The following is a 22,971-nucleotide window of genomic DNA, read 5'->3' as shown; positions in this document are numbered from 1 at the left end:
CTGCATGAGGTCACCTGAGCAACAGTCAGCCATAATCCTACCCTGTAGGAAACACTTCACCCCTGAAATATAGCCACATCTGGGGCAGGAGGAGACAACCCTATGGGAACCGGTGCACAGCCAGGGACTGCTGGTTACAGGTGAAGGGCAACTCCTACTGTTACAAAGAATGCCATGGGAACACTGAATTACATCCAGAACAGACGTGACTTAGGTCTTTTAAAGTATCAGCTCCATCCTTCCCAACAAAAGTAATGGAACTCAGTTGAATGATGCTACTAACTGTGGCTTCCAGTACCAGCCTTTTGGTGTTCAACCATCTCTCTTCTTCCTGTCCGCCAGCTTCTCATATGCTGGGCTATTGGGATGCTAGAAAACAAGTTCAGCTAAGTGATGAAGTGAAGGTTATGAGAGGAGTAAGGCAGGTCAGTCACCAAAAGACTGACACCATCCACAGTTCTAGTGGATTTTAAGCAATTAAACACATTCAATTAATGCTGCCTGGTATTAACAAAAACAACAACCCGGCCATAAATTGTTGTTTATATCTGCTGTTGGAAACATCAAGCTTATTAAACTGTCACAAGATCATAACCTGCTATATAGTCATGTTAATGCAAACCATACCAAGCCTATTTTTACATGCTTGAGATGTTTGGGTATGAATATGGCGCTTGATCCACCTCCCTTCAGTGGTGTAACTTCCATCATCGTTAACAGGAGCTGGACAGGAGCTGGAAGTATGCAGCAAGAATGACACTCTTCTAAGTGGGGAAAACTGTGACTAACGTGCATAATTGGGCCCTTCCTAATGAATAGATGAGCACTGTTTGTGGATAGAGATAAATACTGTGTACATCACTATAACATCTGTCAATGTGCTGGGACTGTCGGCATCACAGGAAGATCACACTGAATGACAGAGGGAAAAAAGCTATTCAGTTATATCACTGAAACCAGACCCTCCCTGGGACAGGCATAGTCCATAAATGCCTTTGTAGAGCTAGATAAAAGGCAAGTATCCAAGGCTGCCTTAGAGGGAACTGGTTTGCTTTTCTCAGATCCTTTAGTATAATTTTGCTTTTTGCATTTTTATGCATGTTTTTTATATCATCTTGCAGAACATATTGCTGTTTTATATTGATAAAATAAAAACATTTACTTGTGGGATGGAGCTATTCTGCAGGCTTGTAGGGAAAACCTCTCTTTGTTCAAAGTACACAGGCCATAATAAACTGGAAAATGATTTTATACCACGCTACATTTGCAATATGTCACTAGTGCTCACAACAGACAAGTCTGACTTGTATTGTATTAGCATGGATTGGGATTTAGCAACCAGTAATTGGTAACATTAGCCCAATTAGAAATAGGCTGTGCCTCAAATTTATACATCTTTAAAACAATTATTGTGTGATAATTCATGTGCATTACATATCAGTGTGTTTTATTAATCATGAATATAAAATAGCTGAGGAAAGAACATCTTTAGGATTGAATTACTGCTTTAATTTCACCTTTTATGTATTCAAAAAACAACCCACCCCATCCAAAAAGCCCACCCCCTAGCATCAAATACTGCATTTTTCAATTAAAGTCAAAACCTGGCTGACATTGAAGATAGTTGGGAGCTTTAAGTAAATGCACATAGATTTCATTGAATTCTGTTCTGTGTCACTAAACTTTTGGTTTTTTCCCCTCCTCCCATTATCTTCTAGCAAATCTTCACTCTCTTTGGGTAGATGAATACACGAGATACAACCTTTAACACTAACTTTTTTCGTTATCTTCTAAGGGTGGAGTATGTTTGCCTGGAACATTGCCAATAGTGAGGTTATTGAGAACCCTGAAAATAATTAGTTATGTTTGAAAAAACCAGGGAGCAGAATGGTGGATGCAGAGAGCTTTGATATTGTTACTCTAAATCAGGTTTGAGTAGTGGATAGGGAATTAATTTTAAATGCATTTTTAAAAATAAAAAACCACTTTCATAAGAATTGCCATCAGAGTCTTCTCATTATGAAGAATTTATCAGTAGCAATATGGAGAGTCAAAAGGTATTTGCCAACTTAAACATAATGCTTTTCGTATTCACTCCAGAATGAAAATATATTCTTGAAGAGGCGAAGCAAGTAATTGGAATTGTGTGGCTCAGATCCCAAATATTCTCCATGAAGTGTCACCAGGTTTGTGATATCAATTCCATTGCAAAATTATATCATTATTAATCATTGATAGAACACTGCAAATCTCCATAGTGCTTCTACAGAGTAAGAGAGACACAATAGAGAATACTGTCATTTCCAACTAAATGTGCAATGAATTTCAAGGGGAAATGACATCTATTAAAAAGCAGTTAAGTGTCAAATGTATTACTTTAATATTGTTAACAGCTTCTTGTCAAATATTCTTTACATTTCTAGACAAACTTGGCGCTAAAAAAAACCTCTCTTATTTAAACCTGATGTACTAACGTCCCCAAATTACAATAATTATGGTAAATTGAAAATGTAAAAAAAAAAAAAAATCCCATTCAGATTACTAGATAAAAATAGCTGCTCTTATGTGTTACACCCTGTGAAATACAGAAGCATGAGCAGCGTGTTTATGAGACAGAATTCTATCAGGTTAAAATTGTGTGTAAAATTGCGTTACATACCTGTAACGCACAGATAGGATTGCTCCTCTCTCTGCATAGTGGAAGGCATTGATAATTCCAAGACATGCACAAGTTTCTCTCTTTTAGGTCTGAAAACAATGTCCTGGAGGCTCATTTTTAGGCTTGCTGACATAGTTAGTCTATCTTCTATAAAGCCAGGGAGCAGAATGGTGGATGCAATCAGACAAGCTATGCACACATCTCAAAGTGTACTGGACACCCAGGAGTTTGAAACATTGTTTTGCAGAAAAGCCCAGACTCTCCAGACCTAATAGAGCAATACTTTACAAATCAGATTAGCTATAAGAGAATACTGTACACAGTATAATGAAGGGCCATGCCCCGAGGGTTCAAACACTTTCATACACACTCATTCCACCTCTCTCTCTGCAGGAGAGGCTGGAGGCTAGGTGAGCGTATCCGTTATGTATTATACGCATTTACCTGGAAAAACAGGAGCAAGTGAACAGATGTCAGTTTGGTGTGTGAATTACCCATGTGTCTATCACAGCCCTCTTGGTTGAGATGGTGTGACTTGCAGTTTTTGACTAGAATTCTGATCTGGTTTGTTGGAGCCTATATACATACCATGGTGATGGTCATTCTAGAAATATATAGCTACAATAGATAGATTCTTCTCCCACACCCTGAAATTTAAATGAGTTAAAACCTTAGGTTTTGGCCCATCTCTGTTTTATCCAAATCTTTGTGGGTTTGCTATATGCTGCGCACATTGTCATAAAATAAAGCACATAATTTCTTGTGTTTTTGTTGTGCATAAGAGATTTTGCCAACATAGCTACAGCTCATCAGCAGAGTTTTCTGAAGAAACAGCCAGAAACCACAAGAACTCTTAGCAACTCTTGTGGACAAGAGCTGTGAAAGATTACAGAAAAACTACCAAATTGTAGTAAATAGTTCTGTGTAAAGGACACCGCAGATTAAAGGGGATTGCCCTCAGGATCAGATAAACAGGGGTTCTGTTCCTGACTGCTACTGGACTCACTATGTGGGCCTGGGCAAGGCATATAGCCATTCTATGCCTCAGTTTCCATCTATAAAATTGGGACACCACTTACCCAGCTTTAAGAAACATTCCGATTTTCAAATGGAGAGTGTAGCGTATTGCATTTATTACCATAGGTTTTGTGAAAGTGCTTATGATTTCACATTACTTACTGCAGCTGTTTGTAGGAGAAAGAGATTTAGTCACAAATAATTATTCAATGAACAACCCTTCACATCCACATCGTTCACAATGAACGATTCTATTAGTTTATGTAACCTTCCAGCCGTCTCTTCAAGGGTGTAGTTGCCTCTCATGGTGAAATTAAAACTTATGAGTACTTTATAGAATCAGGCCTAAGCATGTGCCAGACTTTAAGCACGTAATTCCATTGAATTCAATGGAAATATTTACATGCTAAAATGGAGGCACGTGCTGAAGCTTATTGCTGAATCAGAGCCCACACTATCCTACCATCGTACCAGGGATGGTGATGTCCATTATACCTGCCATATGAAATCCAATACGCTGTAAATTGCTCTTTCCCTAAGAACACAATCTAGTAGGTGTAGTGCTTCCAGCCCTCAAGAGGATGTTGACAGATAATTGTTTTAAATATTAGTTCATTCAACAGTTACTTTACAAATGTACAATGGAGAAGAAATCAATGTTCATCTTATGATAACATTATGGGTGCAATTAGACATTGCGAGTTAACTGAATTTTCTGTCTCTGAGGTCTGTTCTGAATGTCAATGCCATTACCATTAACCCAATATATTCTTTAAGCAGTAATGTAGGTTTTTACGGTTCACTCTAAGGAGTTCACTTGAAATCACGAATACTCTAAAACATTCACCCTCATACCAGTACTGGCCAGAAGAACTCCCATTGAAGTCAACACCCCGGCACATCTGCACAAGAGTCAGCCACAATCTGCCTCGGTATTTCTTAATTTTTTCCTCAAAACATTTCTTCTCAATACTGCTAAATCTTTTGTGCTATTAACTTCCCATAATTAATCATCTCCTACCTTTTGAAGTCATTGTAAAGCACCTAAATACAGATATTAGGCCCCAATTTCTACTGCCTTATCCTTTGTGTAGTCTTATCCTCTAGCCCTTGCCCCTTTATGAAACCATCGTGATTTGGAAGCACTTTACACTCCCTTCACATGTGTTAAGTGACCAACACAAGATGCAAGGCAGTTGGGAATCGGTTCCTTGTGTGTCTGGTACACAGGGCCGGCTCCAGGTTTTTTGCCGCCCCAAGCAAAAAAATTTTGGCTGCCCCCCGTCCCAGCCCTGGGCTCCTCGCCGCACCCCCCTGCCGCCCCAGTCCTGGGCTCTTCTCCACCACCCGCACCCCCCTGCCTCCCTAGCCCTGGGCTCTCACCCCCTCAACTGCACTCCCCTGCCGCCCCAGCCCTGGTCTCTCCCCCACAAACACACACACACCCTGCTGCCCCAGCTCTGGGTTCCCCCTATTCCCCTACCATTGCCCCCCACACACATCTCCTGCCGCCCCAGCCCTGGGCTCACCCGCCCCCCCACCCACCTGCACCCTCCTTCCGCCACAGCCCTGGGTCACTGGTAACTCGCTCCCAGGGCAGGTCATTCAGCAGGAATTTTAGATGTGCACAGAACACAGACAGGATTGGTTCCCATATGGTTACAGAACTGCAGTAAAGTGGAACAATTTTCAGCTTGTGTGATTGGAGGATATCTGGATGCACATTATAAGGCTGTCCTACATAAATGAGGAAAAGTTGAGGTGCCTTTATTTTTCTTTTGTTCCACTCTTTCTTTCTATGGGGAATTTGCCAATGCAATATCACTGTCTTCCTTTTAAACAAACCAACAAAAAAAAAAGGCAATGGCTGTTGAAAATAGCAATTCCAGTCCTAATAACCACTGGGAAGCATTTCTTGCTTAATTTTATCCTACTTTTTCTACAGCAAGTTACAGTGGATCAGTATACTTGATTTGGGAGAAATGAAGTAACAGCTGCCCAAACGGAGCTTGAGCACTCCTGAAATTTGAGGTGTTCAAATCTGGAAGGCAGGTGCTGGGAGGGGGCAGGGGTGGGGGGCCTGTGGCTCCGCAGGGGAGCACGGCAGCATGTATGCAGTAGCGTGTCTGGCGCTGCGCGAAGCCAGACATGCTGGTCTGAGTGGCACGGTAAGGGGGCTGGGGGGTTGGAGAAGGGGTAGGACGTTCCAGGGGGCGGGGACAGTCAAGGGACAGGGAGCAAGGGGGGTTGGATGGGGCAGAGGTTCGGGGGGGGCAGTCAGGGGACAGGCAGCAGTTGGATAGGCATGAGAGTCCCAGGGGTTTGTGAGGGGACAGATAGGGGGTGGGGTCCTGGGAGGTAGTTGGGGGGGGTCTCAGGAGGGGGCATTTGGGGACATGGACCATTGGGGCTTAGATAGGGGGTGGGGTCCTGGGGGGTAGTTGGGGCAGGGGTCCCGGGAGGGGGCAATCAGGGGACAGAGAGCAGGAAGGGTTGGATGGGTTGAGGTTTCTGTGGGGGGCAATCGGAGGGAGTGGATGGGGGCAGGGTGGGGCTACCCTCCCTCCCAGTGGAGTGTCCTATTTTTTGAATGTTAAAATATGGAATCCCTACTCACAGCGCAGCTCTCCATTCATAGCAGGCTGCAACATGAGGTCTCAACTTCCTCACTCCCTCCCCCTTTCCTGTTGGTAGTGGCCAAGGGAATGCTGGGAAATGTAGTTCTTTCCCTGCTCCAGGGCTGGCTCTATAGGCAGGGAGCTAACCAAGGAACTACAGCTCCCAGGGCCCCCTGTTGGTTCTCAGCTCCCATGCTGGATCCCTGCTGCCCCTGCAAATGGGCTGCCCCAAGCACATGCTTGCTTTGCTGGTGCCTAGAGCCGCCCCTGCTGGTACAGAAGAAAATGATAATAATGACCTGAGCACAAGAACACATGCCCCAATCTATCCAGATGCTTAAGCACGTGCTTAAACTTTGCTAGTGAGTTGTCCCGTGGACTTCAAGCTAAGCATTTGCTTAAGTGCTTTATTAGATCAGGGGCTTCCTGTAGCAAAAAGGCACAGTACTATGCAATGGAAATGTCTACTTTCAGGATGAAAAAGTCACAAAAATTCAAAGGCTTCACACAAAAATAATGAAAATGTTTAAAATCGTAACTAGAGACTGTCATCAATCTACCTATGTATTTTTCAAAGATTTTAGGTCTCCCATATACAATTATTTCCTAAAGATAATGGAAGCATAGGAGTTTATTGTGTTGTACGGTTTTTTGTATTTCTTATTTTAAAAATGAAAGTGACAAGTCTATGTTAACTGGAGTAAGCTCGGGCCCAAATCCGGAGGTTCTTACTCAAGCAACGCATCCGCTGACGTCAATTCAGACAAAGGCAAAATCCAGGCCAAGTCACACCATGATAAGCATGTTGTCAGATTTCAATACAGTTACGCCAATTGACACGATGGGCTCAGTCTGGTTTCACTAGGAGGTGTGGGGGCTCAGCACCTTGTGTGATCGAGTTCTGAAGTTCTAGTCCAAATCTGATCATAAACATTTCTAAATGAAGCAAATGGCCCAGACTCACAGATAAGCTATGATACAGCATTAAACACGAGCTCACAGTAGAGGACATCTTTTTTTTTTTTTTTTTTTTTTTTTTTGAAACAGCATGTATTTGTTAAAACTTGCAATCCATAGAAATACAATAAATTTAACATGTACACAAAACTTTGGTTCAATGAAATATTTAACATCTAAAACATCTGAGGAATGAAAGGCACAAGACCAGGCGCTCAAATGCAGTAAATCACCAAAAGTGCTGTTTGCACTGCTATGACAGAAGAAAGAAACTGGGAGGGTGTGGTGAGAAGGTGAAACTGGGGGAGGGATGGGGAAAATAACAGTTACCAAGTACTGCCAAGTCATTAGAGCCTTTTGCTTCTTTCACTTATAGATGTGACATTCTTTTTAAAAAGTGCCAGAGCTCTTTCATAATAGAAGATGGATCATTTCTTAGAAATGAACTGAAAGAGAAAGAGAAGGAAAGGGACAAAAGGAAGAGCTGGTAGCAGGCTGGATTTCAGTCAACCTCTGTTGATCCACAAGGTCTTAAGAACTCATTCCCTCTTTCGTGGAACCATTTGTTTGAAACTGTGGAACAAAGAGATAAATTAGTTAGAACTGTACATGGAGCCTGCATGTAACCTTCAAAGTTTGGTTTCTAGGGATGAAATTTTGTTTGGATTAACAAAATAAGGTGGTTGAACTGGATGGTTGTGTTCCTCCTTCTCCCACACAAGAGCTAAAGAGACTCAGGGGAGGGGGTGCAAGGTACCTTTCCAATTCCGGGGCCAGTCTTAACTTACAGCAATGGTGGCAACATTCCCCTTTGCATTATTCTGCCAATTTGGGATCACCCCGCAGGGTGGGGTGCTCTGGTAATTCTCCTTCTGCAATGCCCTTTATGCTGGAGTGGGAGAATGGGTGGTGTAGACCTCTGTGCAGCCTGGTGTATTCCCATAAATATTCTCAGCTAATGAATCCACCTTCTATATTCTAGAACAAAGCAGCCGGATAGAGAATTGAGGATGTCGACTTTTGTTCACAGGCTGTGGAGGTGAACATCTGAGGCCCAAAGGTAAAATTCACTTTCCATTGGCCAGATAACGTCAGAATCTATTTACTTCCAGAACCTGTTGTAAAACTGTCTATTTTGAATAGGTGATGATGAAAAAGATATTCCAGTGCAAGGTTAGAATTAGCTGGGGGACACACACATGCCAACTGCTTTACTTAGGGTGATCTGAAAGTAACCAGTTCCTAAGTACACTGCAAAAAAAGCTCTTCTCTTTGGGTTCCATTTGATCTTCTCTTAATTGCGTTATTTCTCGTAAGTGCTCTGGAAGTGTCAGTGCAGTAGAAGTTGTTCAGATACTATTTAGTCAAAACTACATTGTCACTTTCCAGGCCACCAGTTCAGCTAACGAGTCCACCTTCTATATTCCAGGCAGAGTATGTCATCTGGGGATATGACCACAAAGGGACCTCTGTAATTACTTAGGTCCCTATCCTGCAAACACTTATACATGTGTTTAACTTTTAAGCAGGTAAGTAGTCACACCGACCTCAGTGGGACTACTTGCACATTTAAAGTTAAGTCCATCTATATGTTTTTGTAGGATCAGTGCCTTGAACCCCAATCATCCTTGATTTTCACGGCATCTGGATCTAGAGATGTACCATATTGAATCAGCAGCCTTATAAGTGTTCTCAACATGAAAAAAAAGGACATTCACAACATTGACCAGAGAATGCAATAACTGGGTGTCATGTGTGATTTTTATTTGATGCAACACTGGTGGAGTGATGTCTATTTATGACTCAAAATGGCAAAAGTGAAAATGGCAATGCCAAAACTACAGAATCCTTTTTGAAGGAAGTTCAAATAATATTCTCTTTTCACTAATAAATTCCCCTTTCAATCACGTTGCAATTTTTGTTACTAAAGGCAAGTAGAGGACAATGACTTACCCCATTTGCACCCTACTAATACTGGGCAAGCTGCATGCCTTGTTCGATAATCACCCTCGCCACTTCTGAAAAGATTGTACCAAAACACTGCTGTCCCCTGAAAACGGAAGTCTGGATTAAACAAAGTTCAACGCAACTATTCAGAATGTGTATATGTGAGAGTGGGTATGAGAGAGAGAGAGAAAGTAAAAACACCAAGTACCTGGCTCTTAGTAACTTCACGCTTGTGGCTTACTGCTGACAGTATATCAAAATTAAATAATTTAAACTCCAAGCATTCATTTATCTCACCTTTCTCTTTTGAGCTTCACATCTGTTAAATAAAAAGCCTCCCATTCCATCCCTGCCATAGTGCACTCTGGGTTTATGGGACTGTCTATATCTTTATTTAAATTGATCCAAGGTTTCCCTGTTTTATTCCTATGACTGGATGTCAGGAGCTACAACTCTGCATAGGAGAGCCACAGCTGCTGTGCTAATTCACTTGGGCAGCTCAAGTCTTAGCTCAAACGCATGCATATAAATTGTTTGGGACTCTTTTTCAGTCAGAGGGACAGGGACCAGGGAGTCCCGAAAGGAGAAAACCTAAGTACTGCCACGCTAAAGAGGAAGCTCAAGATGACGTTGCTTTTTGTTCTTATTTAAGATAAAGAAAAACCCTAAGGAATGGGCAGATGATGTGTTTAATATCTAGTATGGGTGTACTGTGTCTGGAGCAGGGAGAAATCTTACCTCCATGCAATTCCTTTCCTATTAAAAGCTGCCCTTTGTAGAAATTGTTCAGATTGTGTACAGATTGACATTCTACAGCCACCCAGAACCAGGTTTCATTGCTTTCTATAATGGCAATATGTAGGCCCATAATCTAGTGCAGCCCTAAGTAAGTCACTACTATCACTCGTACCACATAAATGTATGAAAGCAACAATGTTTTCACTAACTTTTGTGTGCATGTGGGGAAAGAGGAGAGGGAGTATACACAAATAAAGCAATTGTTACCTTTTGGGGCCAAATTGCAGCCCCAAAATCTGGGAAAACTGTAGCACCTCCAGCTTCTACATCACTCATCTGGGAAAATAAGTTAACGAAGTCACCATAACACAAACATTTTATGATGCAATGTCAGAGCATGCAAATCACAACCACTGAACCGTTATAAAAGTCCCCAAAGCACCAGTGGTAACACAAAGTTATAACTCATATACTGTATAAACAGACAATTAATGACATGGAAGATGCTGAATTTGAAGTGTGAACAGAACACACAAAACTTGTGTGACAATCAGGGTCCAGACACCCCAAAGGGAGAAGAGGGAGTCTGAACCCCAAAGAATGAGCAGTTGTTGTATACGTTATTGTGTATAAAAATATGCCAATTAAGGCTGATGGGCATTATGAGATATGTATACAGGCTATGGTTATGAATCTATGTATTCATGTATGTACAGTAATATGCTCCTGACTATGGATATGATTTTGTTACAGTAAAATTAAGCAAAATTCACAGAACAGTCTTGGTAGAAAGGACAAAGTCAGCGTATGGTCACGGCAGAGCTGAAGCCAAAGTCTGGGGCTGACAGCCTGAGCCCCACCATCTGGGGCTGAAGCTGAAGCCGAAGCTAAAGCCAAAAGTCATGGAGATGTGTTAAAATCACAGAATCAGTGACCTCCCTGACCAAATCATATCATTGCTCATGACTAGTACTACAATTTCATGTATACCTCCCAAGCTAGTTGTTTACACAAAACTAACTTCAAGTACCCATCCATTGTCCAGCCAGGCAAAGATAAGTTAATGGGAAAACACTGAAACAACTTGAAATTGAAAAGAAAACTCCCTGTCTTGCCAAACTGAAAAAGGAGGGAATTTCCCTCACCATAAATGAACACAGTCTGAGGACAGATCTACACTTAAAACGCTACAGCTTGCGCCACGGTAGCATTTTAATGAAGATACTCTATCCCAATGGGAGAGAGCTCTCCTGTCGGCATAGTTAATCCACCTCCCCGAGAAGCGGTAGCTATGTTGGTGGGAGAGGTTCTCCAACATGGTGCCATCTACATAGGGGTTAGGGATATAACTACGTTGCTCAGGACTGTGGCTTTTTCACATCCCTCAGCAATGTAGTTCTCCCGGTCCCGGTATAGGTCTGTAGTGTAGACCAGATCTGAGAGAAAGAATCCCTACCCCCGCAAACCGTTAAAAGGAAAAGGGTTTGAAGTGAAAGGATCCAGAACTGAGGGACAGTCTTGAAGTCATGGGGCTGTTTGTGAACACTGGATTCCCCCCTTAGAGGTAGGGGGCATGCTAGGAAACTGAGCAAAGGCAATAGGCAGTTGTATTAGAAAAGGGATTTTTATCTGATGTATAAATGTAAAGACCTGAGGCTGGGTCTTTATGTTTATTTTCTGTGTAACTTGTATGTATTTGTCTTCCTTACTATTTCATCTTTGAATCTGTGTTTTTTCTATTAAATAAACCTTTTATTTTTACCCCCAAACAGGTTGTGCAAACTGTGTGGAGTGTGTCCCCCAAAGTTAGCTGGTAACGGGGGAACAGGTTTCACTCCTTCAGGGGTGACGAACCACAGGGGAAGAGACTTAGCCCTGGTCTATACTGGGGGGAGGAGGGGTCGACCTAAGATACGCAACTTCAGCTACGCGAATAGCTATTCGCGTAGCTGAAGTTGCGTATCTTAGGTCGACCTACTTGGCCGTGAGGACGGCAGCGAGTCGACCACTGCCGCTCCCCTGTCGACTCCGCTTCCACCTCTCGCGAGCTGGAGTTCCAGAGTTGATGGGGAGTGTGTTTGGGGATTGATTTATCCGCATCTAGACAAGATGTGATAAATCTATCCCCGATAGAGCGATCTCTACCCGCCGATCCAGTGAGTAGTGAAGACCTGCCCTTAGTGTCTGGTAGTTAAGAACTTGGAGTGGATGGATTTGGGGACTCAGAATGGGAAGGGTTGCTGAGAGTAAGTAGGCTGGTGGTAAGCAGGGTGAGACCTTTAAGCATGCTGTTGGTGTCAGGGCTTTGAGCTACAGCAGCACAGCAGTAAGGCACCTGAAGTTATAATGCATGAAAGTGAGAGAACACCTTACTGGTCTGGGAGATCCTCAGAACGTCTCAGCTTGGTCCATTCTTTAAGGCTCTCAAAGCAACCAAAGATTTTTGTTCACTTCACATGTATATGTTATATAGAGAGATAAGGTGGGTGAGGTAGTATCTTTTATTGGACCAACTGCTGTTGGTGAGAGAGACAAGTTTTCGAGCCACACAGAGCTCTTCCTCAGGTCTGGGAAAGGTACTGTGAGCATCACAGTTAAACCCAAGGTGGAACAGATAGTTTAGCATAAGTTGAACAGCACAAGAGTGGCCTGTTAACACCTCTGCAATCATAGGACAAAAAGAGGGCATTAGTGCGTTTCAGGTTGTTGTAATAAGCCATAAACTCAGTGTCTCTGTTCAGTCCATCTGTTCAGGCTCATCTTTTGAAAGGTTGTGCAGGTTTCCTTTGTGGACGAAGACTGATAGGTCAGAAATGTCTCTATGTATTTCCACTGATTTCAATGGGGGCTTTAGATCAGGCCCCCGATGAAGAGGTATAAAACTGGGTTTGACTTCAAAGAGAGCAGAATCAACAGCCAAACCACTACTGCCATCAATGGGAGCAGGATTGGATCTTGTGTTTTGTAAATATTACCGCCCCAAATACCATCACACTTTCTCATTTTGATTTGATTTGGTCATTACGATACTTTGGTGTCCAACTTGGTACCTACAATAAAAGGGCACAGGATGCCATTGGCATTAAGGGCCAATTCCCTCTCTCCCCAATCTAGAAAGCATAGTGCATGCAGCTTGGCAAATTAAAAACCTACATTTCAGCAACAAAATCTTTTATAATAGGCACCTTGGACATACTGACATGCTGTACATGTCATATACTAAGGGAAATTTGCTGTTGTACAGGTAGTACTGACAATGTATTTCATTATTATTATTTTTAATCTCAGTCAAGGCTGTTCAGAAAATGTGAAAAGCCCAATATGAGCTACGGCCACTGAAATTTCATCCTAACTAACAGACCCATTTGGGACCACTGTTTCAGACAACTGTTTCATTGTTTCAGTCAAGTTGTTTCTGGTTGTTTTTATAAGCTGCACTAGACATTTGAAATACCAACTCATTCAAAACATTTTGCAAATGGGGTGACACCTACCCTGCATCACCCACAAACTATATTATCATAGAATCATAGAATCATAGATTATTAGGGTTGGAAGGGACCTCTGGAGATCATCTAGTCCAACCCCCTGCTCAAAGCAGGATCAATCCCCAACTGGCCCCCTCAAGGATTGAACTCACAACCCTGGGTTTAGCAGGCCAAAGCTCAAACCACTGAGCTATCCCTCCCTCCCCCTGTTCATTATAGAACAGGACTGAAGACCCAAACTATTGAGATAGTTATCAGATAACCTCTATGTCACTGTCAGAATAAAACAGCCAGGCAAACATAGCCAGGGTAATATACAGCTTGGAATCTGCTTGCAGAACGCTCATTAATTTCAGTGGGGATGATTCAGGGAAATCTAGTGTATATGGCCCTTAGGTTCCATGCTGGAAATGCCCCATGCTAACATTACTTTATTTTCAGTACTTGCATTTATAGCAGAGTTTCTTAACTGAAGTAGCGTTTTGTTAGTCATGTCTCCATTTGCAAAGGTAATAACTACACTACAGTATACTAGCTTTGAGCGGAGAGTTACAAAGAGGAAACTGCCAGAAAATCCACAACATCAAGTGCTATCAGACACCGGTGAAAAAGATGGAAGTCCCCTTGACAAACATCTGATGGCTAGGATGCTGAGTGAAAGGTTATGTTTGAAATCACTCAGCCTCTTTCAAAGTTTCACTTTGAAACTTCGGAGTCAAATTCTCCTCTCGCACCCGTGCAAATCCAGTGAAGTCAATGGATTTGTTCCAGTGTAAACAAGAGAAACATTTAGTCTCTATTCAAATTATGTTTTCCACATTGGGGTTAAACGATACTGAACAGTGATAGCAACAGATGGCGTGAGAACAAGGAAATACCCATTTTCAGATGCTATAGCTTTTTAGTGAGTCTGTACTACAGCTTGTGCAACTGGTTATTTGTAAAAGTGATGCTTCGGAAAGCATCACTCGACACGTACAGGATTATCATACTTACATAGTTTAAAAAAGTGGCCACACGATTTCCAGTCCCTAAACGCTTGAAAGCATCAGGTTCATCTTTCTATAAAATTAAATGAGAATCAACTGCAAACTTCAAGAGCACAAACAACAAGGACGCAGAGGTACTTACATAGTTAAGAAACGTTGCTAGCCTATTTCCTTCCGTTTTGAGTGTGCTGTCAAAGGGTCGCTGTAATAGATAACAACTTTAACCCAAGTTCCAAACAGGCTCACACTAATGTTACATGCGTGTAACTCTCTGCAGAAACAATTCCAGTAGTTTGACACAAAATGTGGACACTTTATATGGAGTCGCATATAAAGGCATTACGTCTTGCAGCCAAACTACGTTTTGCAAAAGCATGCAATGTGCACGTTGAGAAAGTATACGTAGAATTGAATCAATGCAGTTCTTCAGCAATCAGAAGCGTCTGAATGGAAATATTAGGGCATAGAGCACAAACATTCTGCAAATAAATATAACCCTTATGAAATTTTCAGTGTGAATGGCAGCTGTATTGGTATGACTGGGCCTGATCCAAAGCCTACTGAAGTCAATGGAAAGATCCCCATTCACTTCGGCGGGCTTTGTATCAGACCCCTGCTTCTCCTAAATGTCTGATGCAGCAGCAACAGTACAGGTCTAACCAACTGTTCCCATATATAAGATACTCTGCTCCGGGAAAAGGAGCAGAGTATTTTTAGCTAACTGTGACAGGTTGTAATAGCAATAATGACACCAGCCAGACACTGCCAACTGTCTGGGATTAATGAATGGAACAAGAATCCCAATTTATCATTAATCCCCAGAAAATGCTTGGAGGCCTCACTCATTATTGTTTAGGATCACATACTGAAGTCAGTTTAGGAGTGGCATCCATCACCTCCCATCGCACGATACAAGTGACAATGTATTTTAACGTCTCAAGTGCCAAAAGCAATAAGGAACTTCAGCCAGGAGATGTTAAGATGCATTGTTTCGAAGGAACAACAAGAAAGTCCTGAAGATTAGACAGGTAATGGAGGAAATCAGGATTAAAAAAAAAAAGCCACTCAAAAATATAAATTATTTCAAATCAATTTTGGATGCAAGAATACATGTCTGTCCTGAAATGGGTTCACAAAAGGCACTGTGATTTAAAACATACACAACCAAATTGAAACCAACAATGTTTAAAATTTGGACCATCACAGGCTTCCAGCATTTCTGCCAAATGCAGCCTATGTGAAGATTTTGGAGTTTTGGTTCCTAAAACCAGGTCTGAAAGTTTTGAGTGATGGACATTAGTGCTTAAAGTGGGACATACTTTTATATTAAAAAATAATAAAAATCACTGTACAAAGTTCTGTGAGGAAACAAAGAGCTGCAAACTTGCGTGGAGATTGCAAAATATGGAAATCTGCAATGCACGTAGGGCGGAGAGGACCAGTCCAAACCCATACTGAGTCTAATTGTTGCCTTGCCTTAACTTTGGCAGCAATTACTAGCTAAATTCCAAGTGCAGCTCCTTCCTAAGTGCCTAATCCAAGAGTAAAGATTATGCTGTCCAATTTGATGGATAATTTGCGTTCTTTATTGAGATTCTATCAACCTCCTTTAGTTCAAAGTCTTTAGAGAGAATATAAATGTATTTATTTGCATCAAGAGATTACACAGACTCCAAGTTAACAGGAAAGTGATGTTCAGTAAAGCTAACAAGCCAAAACTTGTTTATGAGCAGTAAAAGTTTGGTATTGAACATGAGCCGTCAGGGTTAAAGTTTTGTTTTAATGCTGACGAAGGCCCCGATCCTGTATTCAGAAACATTACTGTGGAACTATGTGCTCATAAAATTAGTGGGATTCTGATGGGTGCAGGGAGTCCATGCTAGTGGGTCCAAATACAGGACCAAAATCTGAATTCGGATTTAACCATAACACACTAACAAAACATTGGTTTAAACCAAGCAGTTATAAATGGAATACATCCAAAAAGGACAGTGACCCATAGCTCCCCAGTAGGGTTGGCATGGTCATTGACTGTGTTTAGGTGGCACTTGTGGACTCCTACTGTCTCTTTCTGCCTGGTACTCGGAGACCCAATCCTGCAAGTTTCCAAATACCTCCTGCAAGCTGTTAAATATCCAAGCGAACAGGAACAGAGGTCACTGGCCACCTTGCACGGTCAGGCCCTAGGTTAATATTAAAATCATTTTTCATGAAAACAAACATTATGCCATCTCTCAAAATGAACCTTATTTTAAAGTACTATTTGCATTTAGCATTAATGTAGAATGAGTATGACACTGTGATCTTACCCTTGAGAAATCAAAATGTGGTTCATACTGTCCTCCCATTCCATAATTAGCAACCTAGGTTGTGAGGGGAAACAAACACATTTAATTGCACATTAGATAGTTGGGAGGACAAATATTTTCTTCTTGAAGGCAAAGATCCAAACCATATCCACATGTAGAGGACGTGGCTCTTGACAGGACTGCACTGCACTCTTATGTTGTCACATGTTACGTTTAATCCACCCTTTTTCTATCCCAAAATAAACATATGAATACATAAATAAATACAAAGTAAGAGGGAAAAAAATTTATTACATTGAAGGGATATCTAATTAATTGAATGTGGTCACTATAACCGTCTTCTCTTGCTGGATAATTCAGAAACTATTTTAAAATATTAAGCAGAAACTATTTTTAACAAAAAATAAAGCTGGAAGTGCTGGTCCTTTGGCAATGTTCTGTTAGAATGTTTGACTATTATAGCAAGAGGCTAACAAATGAAAGAATAGAAACAATGATTTTTCACATGCTTGTCCACCACCTCTTTCCACTTCAATATAACACATATACTGGCCAGGGTGTATTATGTGCTCCTCTATGTGCCTGATCCACAGAGGTTGTGAGTCTGTTAAAGCTCCATCTAGAGAGCCTGGCTTTAGAAGGTGCATGGCCAGTTTCATTCATGGACCTGTAGAGGGACAGGGAGTATCAAAGGTGGATTTAAACCGCCCTTTGCCTCCTGACATGATTTAGTGCAGCCTCAGGGCTGTTCTATACTCTACCCAGCTGCCACAGCCGCTAAGCGGCTATCTGGCACCTGAGAATAGCCAGAGAGCAGCAGTGCTCCAGCCATGTTCTGACACGCCTCCAAAACTGCAGTCTACAAGGGGGAGGTAGAGCTGTTCTGGCAGCTCTGTGCCACTTATGGAACCCCTTACTGCAGGACCATTCCCTAGGCACAAGATGCAGACAATTCACATTCCCTCTGTATCATCAGAATAGTACAAAAGGGCTGGAGCAGGGCTCACAGTCTTCATAGCCTTCTCTAGAGGGTCCTAAAGGCAACAGCAATAAGGACGTTATTTTCCTCCCAACCAGGAATCTTCACTTAAAGACTTTTTCTTTTGGCCAAATCTTGGATCCCTGCCCAAAGCCCAAGTACAGAGAACTCTTTAAATCAGTGGTTCACAAACTAGGGGAGCAGCTTGTTCAGGGTAAGCCCCTGGCAGGCCGTGCCAGTTTGTTTACCTGCCACATCCGCAGGTTCGGCTGATCGCAGCTCCCAGTGGCTGCGGTTTGCCGTTCTCGGCCAGTGGGAGCTGCAGGAAGCGGTGCGGGCCGAGGGACGGGTCTGGAGTGGCGAACCGCAGCCACTGGGAGCTGCGAACCGCAGCCACTGGGAGCTGCGATTGGCCGAACCTGCGGACATGGCAGGTAAACAAACCGGCCCGACCCGCCAGGGCCTTACTCTGAACAAGCTGCGCCCCTAGTTTGGGAACCACTGCTTTCAATGGACCTACATCGCTGCTGAACTAAGAAAAAGAATCCTCCCCTTGGGGTGGGGCTGCTGCACCTCCCTCTGAATGGCAGTACTGGCTAATGGATTACCAGTGATGCAGATTCTCTGGCTCCACGTCTTATTCCTTGGCTGCCCTCTGTCCTTCCACGTTTGCTACCCACAGGGAGAACAAACTGCCCCATTGCACGGCTCTGTAGCAGGAAGTGGAATGCCTACACTGACACTCTCATGGGGTCCCTGCCCACCTACACCATGGGAATGTGCTCTGCATTGCTTAGGCCTTCTGATAGCTGTTGAGTGAGATGGTTGGGAAAATATCCCCTTCCTATACTCACTTCCACGTAAGGCCAAATCCTGACCCACCCGACTGGCTGGCGCGCGTGGAAGCTGCTTACAGAACATTGCGATGTTAACCCAGGTAAGAAATATCAGAACCAACCTGCAATAGTTCAGCTGTTTTTACTGTTAATCCCGTGATATGCTGCATTCGGTGATTCACTCTGGCAACAACAGGGTCATCGTGTTCCTCCAACCATGAACTGGGTACAGAGGCGAGGGGAAAAGAGCAAAAAATAAATGAGAAATCCAATGTTAGACTCACAACAGCCCTACTTCATTATTTTACCTCACCCACCTTGTCTTTCTAATATCCTGGGACCAACGCGGCTCCCACTACACTGCATACTCCTTCACTCTGCCAGACACAGCTTTACCACATGTGACTCTATACCAGAACCTTTGGTGGTTTCTGCAAGGTTTTGCCACCTGCGAAGTACTTCAAATTTAGTTTCGTTCACAGACAGCAGAAGCAGGTGTGAAAGCTTTGGTTTTGGTTTTTGCACAGATATAGTAAAACTTTTACTAATAAAAACTGCAAAAAGTGGGTGCTCTTTCTCGAAACTAGAAGGTGAGAATACAGTAAAGAGCTTCCAGGCCTAACAAAGGGCCATCAACATTCTTATTCACACACGTAAGCCAAAACTTTCTCATTTTCTCTGAGTTTAGTTCCCCAATTTGAGACATTTTAGGCTTCATTGTCTGAGGTGCTGGCCACTTGCTGACACTATTTATTTGTTGAAAAGTGTGACAGAGCATATATGCAAAGAACAGTCAAAGGCAGTAACTTCTGAAAAGCTGGAGCAACGCCAGCTTATGTGGCTTAAGCAAATCAGCGGCAAAAGTGCTCCCTTATATAAAATCTTGATAGGTGAAAAAGCTGAGCAATTTGCAGCTTTTCAAGAGCTAGAGTGATTTCAAAGATTCTGATAGGTTTTTATGGTGCATCCAGAACCACCGTGGCAGTTATGGAGTTAGCTGTAATGAGGAACTAGCTACAGATCTTGTGATCATCTAAAAAAAACAACAACCCACAAACTTGGGAGAATGCAGTTTTGCAGGCTTGTGATGCTGACGAAGTTGGTTTGTTTTGAAAAATGTTACTCTCATATACACTGAAGAGACTGCAACCACGGGGTACAGACGGTAAAGACAAGCACATGTATTTTTTGGGCCAGTGCAACCCATCACCATCAGCTGAAGCTGTACTGACCTGGCTGCTATGCAAACCTTTGTTGGGTTAAGCACATAAACATGTCTGCTGTTCCTGAAATGTGCAGTTATTCTGCCAACTGCTAGATAACAGGAACCCATTCTACTCACTAGTTTAAAAAAAAAAAAAAAATGTGCCTTCCGTTAAAACCTGTCCTGCAACCACAGACTGCCCTGTCCATCAGATATCCCTACCCAAGATAACACAAGATGGAGACATCACCGTGATTCCCTCCTCCCCTTATCAAATCACTATATTCTGTTTTTAGCATGACTCAGTTTGTGATCTCGGCCTTTAAGCAAAACTTCCAGGGAACATTTCCACCTTGAGATTTAGCACTGGAAATCTAGGTGCATGTTTCTGGTTGTCTAGGTGCAAAATCTGACTGATTTTTGGATTTCAAAAAAGACTTTCCCTCAGAAGATGCTGTGTGACAGTGTTGCAGGATGCTGGATACTCTCTATATAGGTCTGATTTTCCTGAACAAGAAAAATGAAAACACAGCCAGCAAAGGAGGTGGAAAACATCATGCAAGGAAGTAGGGTAGAGGTAATAATCAGAAGACTAGGAGGTTGAAAATGTGCATGCTGCAGTTGAAATGTAGCACAACCAGCCTTTAAGCCTGAGGAAACCCACAGTCCTGGCCCTCCTGATATTGGGGGAAGGGAACGGGAAATAACAAACGTCCTTTTCCTTGAGAAGATGAATTTAACATGTGAACTGATGCAGTAGAGAGAAGCAACTGGACTCGCTGGACCTGACATAAAGCCCACTGAAGTCAATGGAAATCTTGCCTTGAAATGCTGGAAGATTTTCCTGCCCTTCCCCATCATGTTTACAATCTACTGGCTTACTCCGGCAGCAACCAGCCTTAGTGTAGCACAGATTAGTGCCTAGCACTCATCCAGAATCTGAGCAAATGATCTGCAGGAACTTGACGAGGGAGGGACAGGAGATAAGACTGATTAACCTTAAAAAGGAAATATAATATGCATAGGTGTGCACACAGGGTGTGCCCAGGCACACCCTAATGCAGGGGTGGGGAAATGGCCCCACTCTCCCGGTGCAGCAAGCCGCGGGGTCCGCGCTCCCAGGCCGGAGTGCCCGGCCGAGCACAGCAAGTCGTCGGCCTCTCCCGCTCCCCTGGAGCCATGCCGTCGCGCGCGCAGCACTCCAGGTGCTGGGGCTGCGTGCTCCCGCGGGGCAGTGTTTGGCTCTGCGTGGAGGCAGATACGCTCCCCACTCATCCGGAGCCATGCCGCCACGTGTGCAGCATTCTGAGGGGCGTGGCAGCCCACTCCCACTGGGCAGCACGTCTGGCTCTGCGCAGAGCCAAACATGCTGCTAGGAGCCTCATGTTAAGGGGTCTGGGGCTGGCGGGGGGTTGGATAAAGGGTGGGGGCAGTCAGGGAACAGGGAGGATTGGATAGGGGGGTGGGATCCCGGTGGGGGGAGGTTAAGGACGGGGGGGGTCTCTGGAGGGGGCAGTCAGGGAGCGGGGGGGGGGAGGGGTTGGATGGGGCATGGGAGTCCTGGGGTCTGTCAGGGGGCAGGGGTGGATAGGGGTCAGGGCAGTCAGGGGACAGGGAGCAAGGAGGGTCCTGGGGGAGCAGCTAGGGTGGGGGGGGGTCTCTGGAGGGGGTGGTCAGGGGACAAGGAGCTGGGGGGCAGGGTTGGATGAGTCAGCAGTTCTGGGCAGGGGGCCTGTCAGGAGGCACGGGTGTGGAGAGGGGGCCCAAAAATCATGACTGTCCCTATAAAATCAGGACATCTGGTCACCCTAAGTGTAGACCCTCAAACTTGATACAGTAGAGTGAAGGCAATGGAGGGATTTAAAAGGGTGTTGACGTGGTTACATTGTATAGTCTCCAAACCTCTCTATTCACCATTAGAAGTTTTTCTAAAAAGATATGCTCTCGTTCAGGGGTTCTCAAACTTCATTGCACCGCGACCCCCTTCTGACAATAAAAATTACTACACGACCCCAGAAGTGGGGACCGAAGCCTGAGCCTGCCCAAGCCCCTCTGCCCTAGGTGGGGGGCAAAGCCAAAGCCCCAATGCCCTGGGCGGGAAGGGGGGTTAAAGCCCAAGCGCTTCAGACCCAGGCAGGGGACCTATAACTTGAGCCCTGCCATCCAGGTTTGAAGTCCTTGGGCTTTGGCTTCAGCCCTGGGCGGTGGAGCTCGGGCTTTGCCTTCGGCTTCGGCCCTGGGCCCCAGCAAGTCTAAGCCAGCCCTGGTGACCCCATTAAAATGGGGTCACGATCCACAGTTTGAGAACGGCTGCTCTAGTTCAACTACAGGTATTGGACTTAAAGAAGTAATTAATTCAGGGAAGTTCTATAGCCTGGCTTATGCAAAAGATCAGACCAGACGACCACATGGACCCTTTTGATCTTAAAAATATATTAATCTATGAAAGTTTAACCTTTCTAGAGGCATAACTGTTATAACAATTTTCAACGTCAGCAAGGTGTTGTGAGACTTTATGTGCAAAGTATTATAATACTGCTCGATATTCCAAACTGTATATTTTGAGTTTTGTTTGAAAACCATTTGGTACAAGTCTTCTTGTCGCCAAAAGGAAAGGGACAAAAATATTTGTGTTTTTAGATCAGTAAAGCTGGACAGATGCTCCACACACAAAAATCCTGCATATTAAATTTCTATTATATTATTCTAAATTGTACATTAACATAAGGATTCATAAATCCTTAAGTTCAGAATTAAAGTAAAGTATCTTTAGAGTTAATATTAGTGTTATTGCTATTTAAAGTAATAGAGATTCTTGTCTATATGAGTCTCGTAAAGCACCTAAGGCACCAGAATTTGCACACATTCAACCTCCAGAATACAAAAACAAAAAGCATTAATTAAAGGCCATAAAACTCACTGCCTAATCTTAGATGTAGTATAAAACACAGTACATGCAATTAAAGCGATCTAATCAGATAGATAGCATTCTTCATTCTACATTGTCAATTAAAGCAGGCAGACAAGGGAAGAATGTTAAGAAGAGCATGTGGACTAGTGACAGCTACAGCACTGTCTTCAGGTTGAGTGGAGTTCGAAAACAAAACAGTAGGATGCAAGCTCTCTCACAGTCATCTTACCTTTTTGATACCCTGTAGTTGGCCACTGTGAGGACACCTGTTTTGGGGTCACGTACTGTGGCTCGTGCCAACTGTGTCAAAAGAAATGCC

General features: G+C 43.3%; 1 protein-coding gene across 4 annotated transcripts in view; it reads right to left on the bottom strand.

The window, feature by feature from the left end:
* Positions 1-6,907: 6,907 nt before the first annotated feature.
* P4HA2 (prolyl 4-hydroxylase subunit alpha 2) overlaps positions 6,908-22,971 on the bottom strand; it is a 54,917-nt gene continuing 38,853 nt past the window's right edge. For 2 of the 4 annotated variants that reach the window (XM_005297896.4, XM_065554988.1), the window contains 7 exons: positions 22,882-22,952; positions 18,660-18,759; positions 16,723-16,776; positions 14,421-14,486; positions 10,204-10,272; positions 9,205-9,301; positions 6,908-7,824 (listed from right to left, as the gene is read on the bottom strand). In XM_005297896.4, coding sequence (XP_005297953.1) covers positions 7,754-7,824; positions 9,205-9,301; positions 10,204-10,272; positions 14,421-14,486; positions 16,723-16,776; positions 18,660-18,759; positions 22,882-22,952 — 528 coding nt within the window. In that variant the 3' untranslated portion in view covers positions 6,908-7,753. Of the gene's footprint in view, positions 7,825-9,204; positions 9,302-10,203; positions 10,273-14,420; positions 14,616-16,722; positions 16,777-18,659; positions 18,760-22,881; positions 22,953-22,971 lie in introns of all 4 variants that reach the window. The other 2 variants (XM_005297897.4, XR_010589893.1) reach the window with 2 other exon arrangements.

This window comes from Chrysemys picta, chromosome 8 (genome assembly GCF_011386835.1).
Source record: "Chrysemys picta bellii isolate R12L10 chromosome 8, ASM1138683v2, whole genome shotgun sequence".
Lineage (NCBI taxonomy): Eukaryota > Metazoa > Chordata > Testudines > Emydidae > Chrysemys > Chrysemys picta.
Note: the sequence above shows the minus strand (reverse complement) of the source record. Positions and strands in the feature narration are given on the sequence as shown.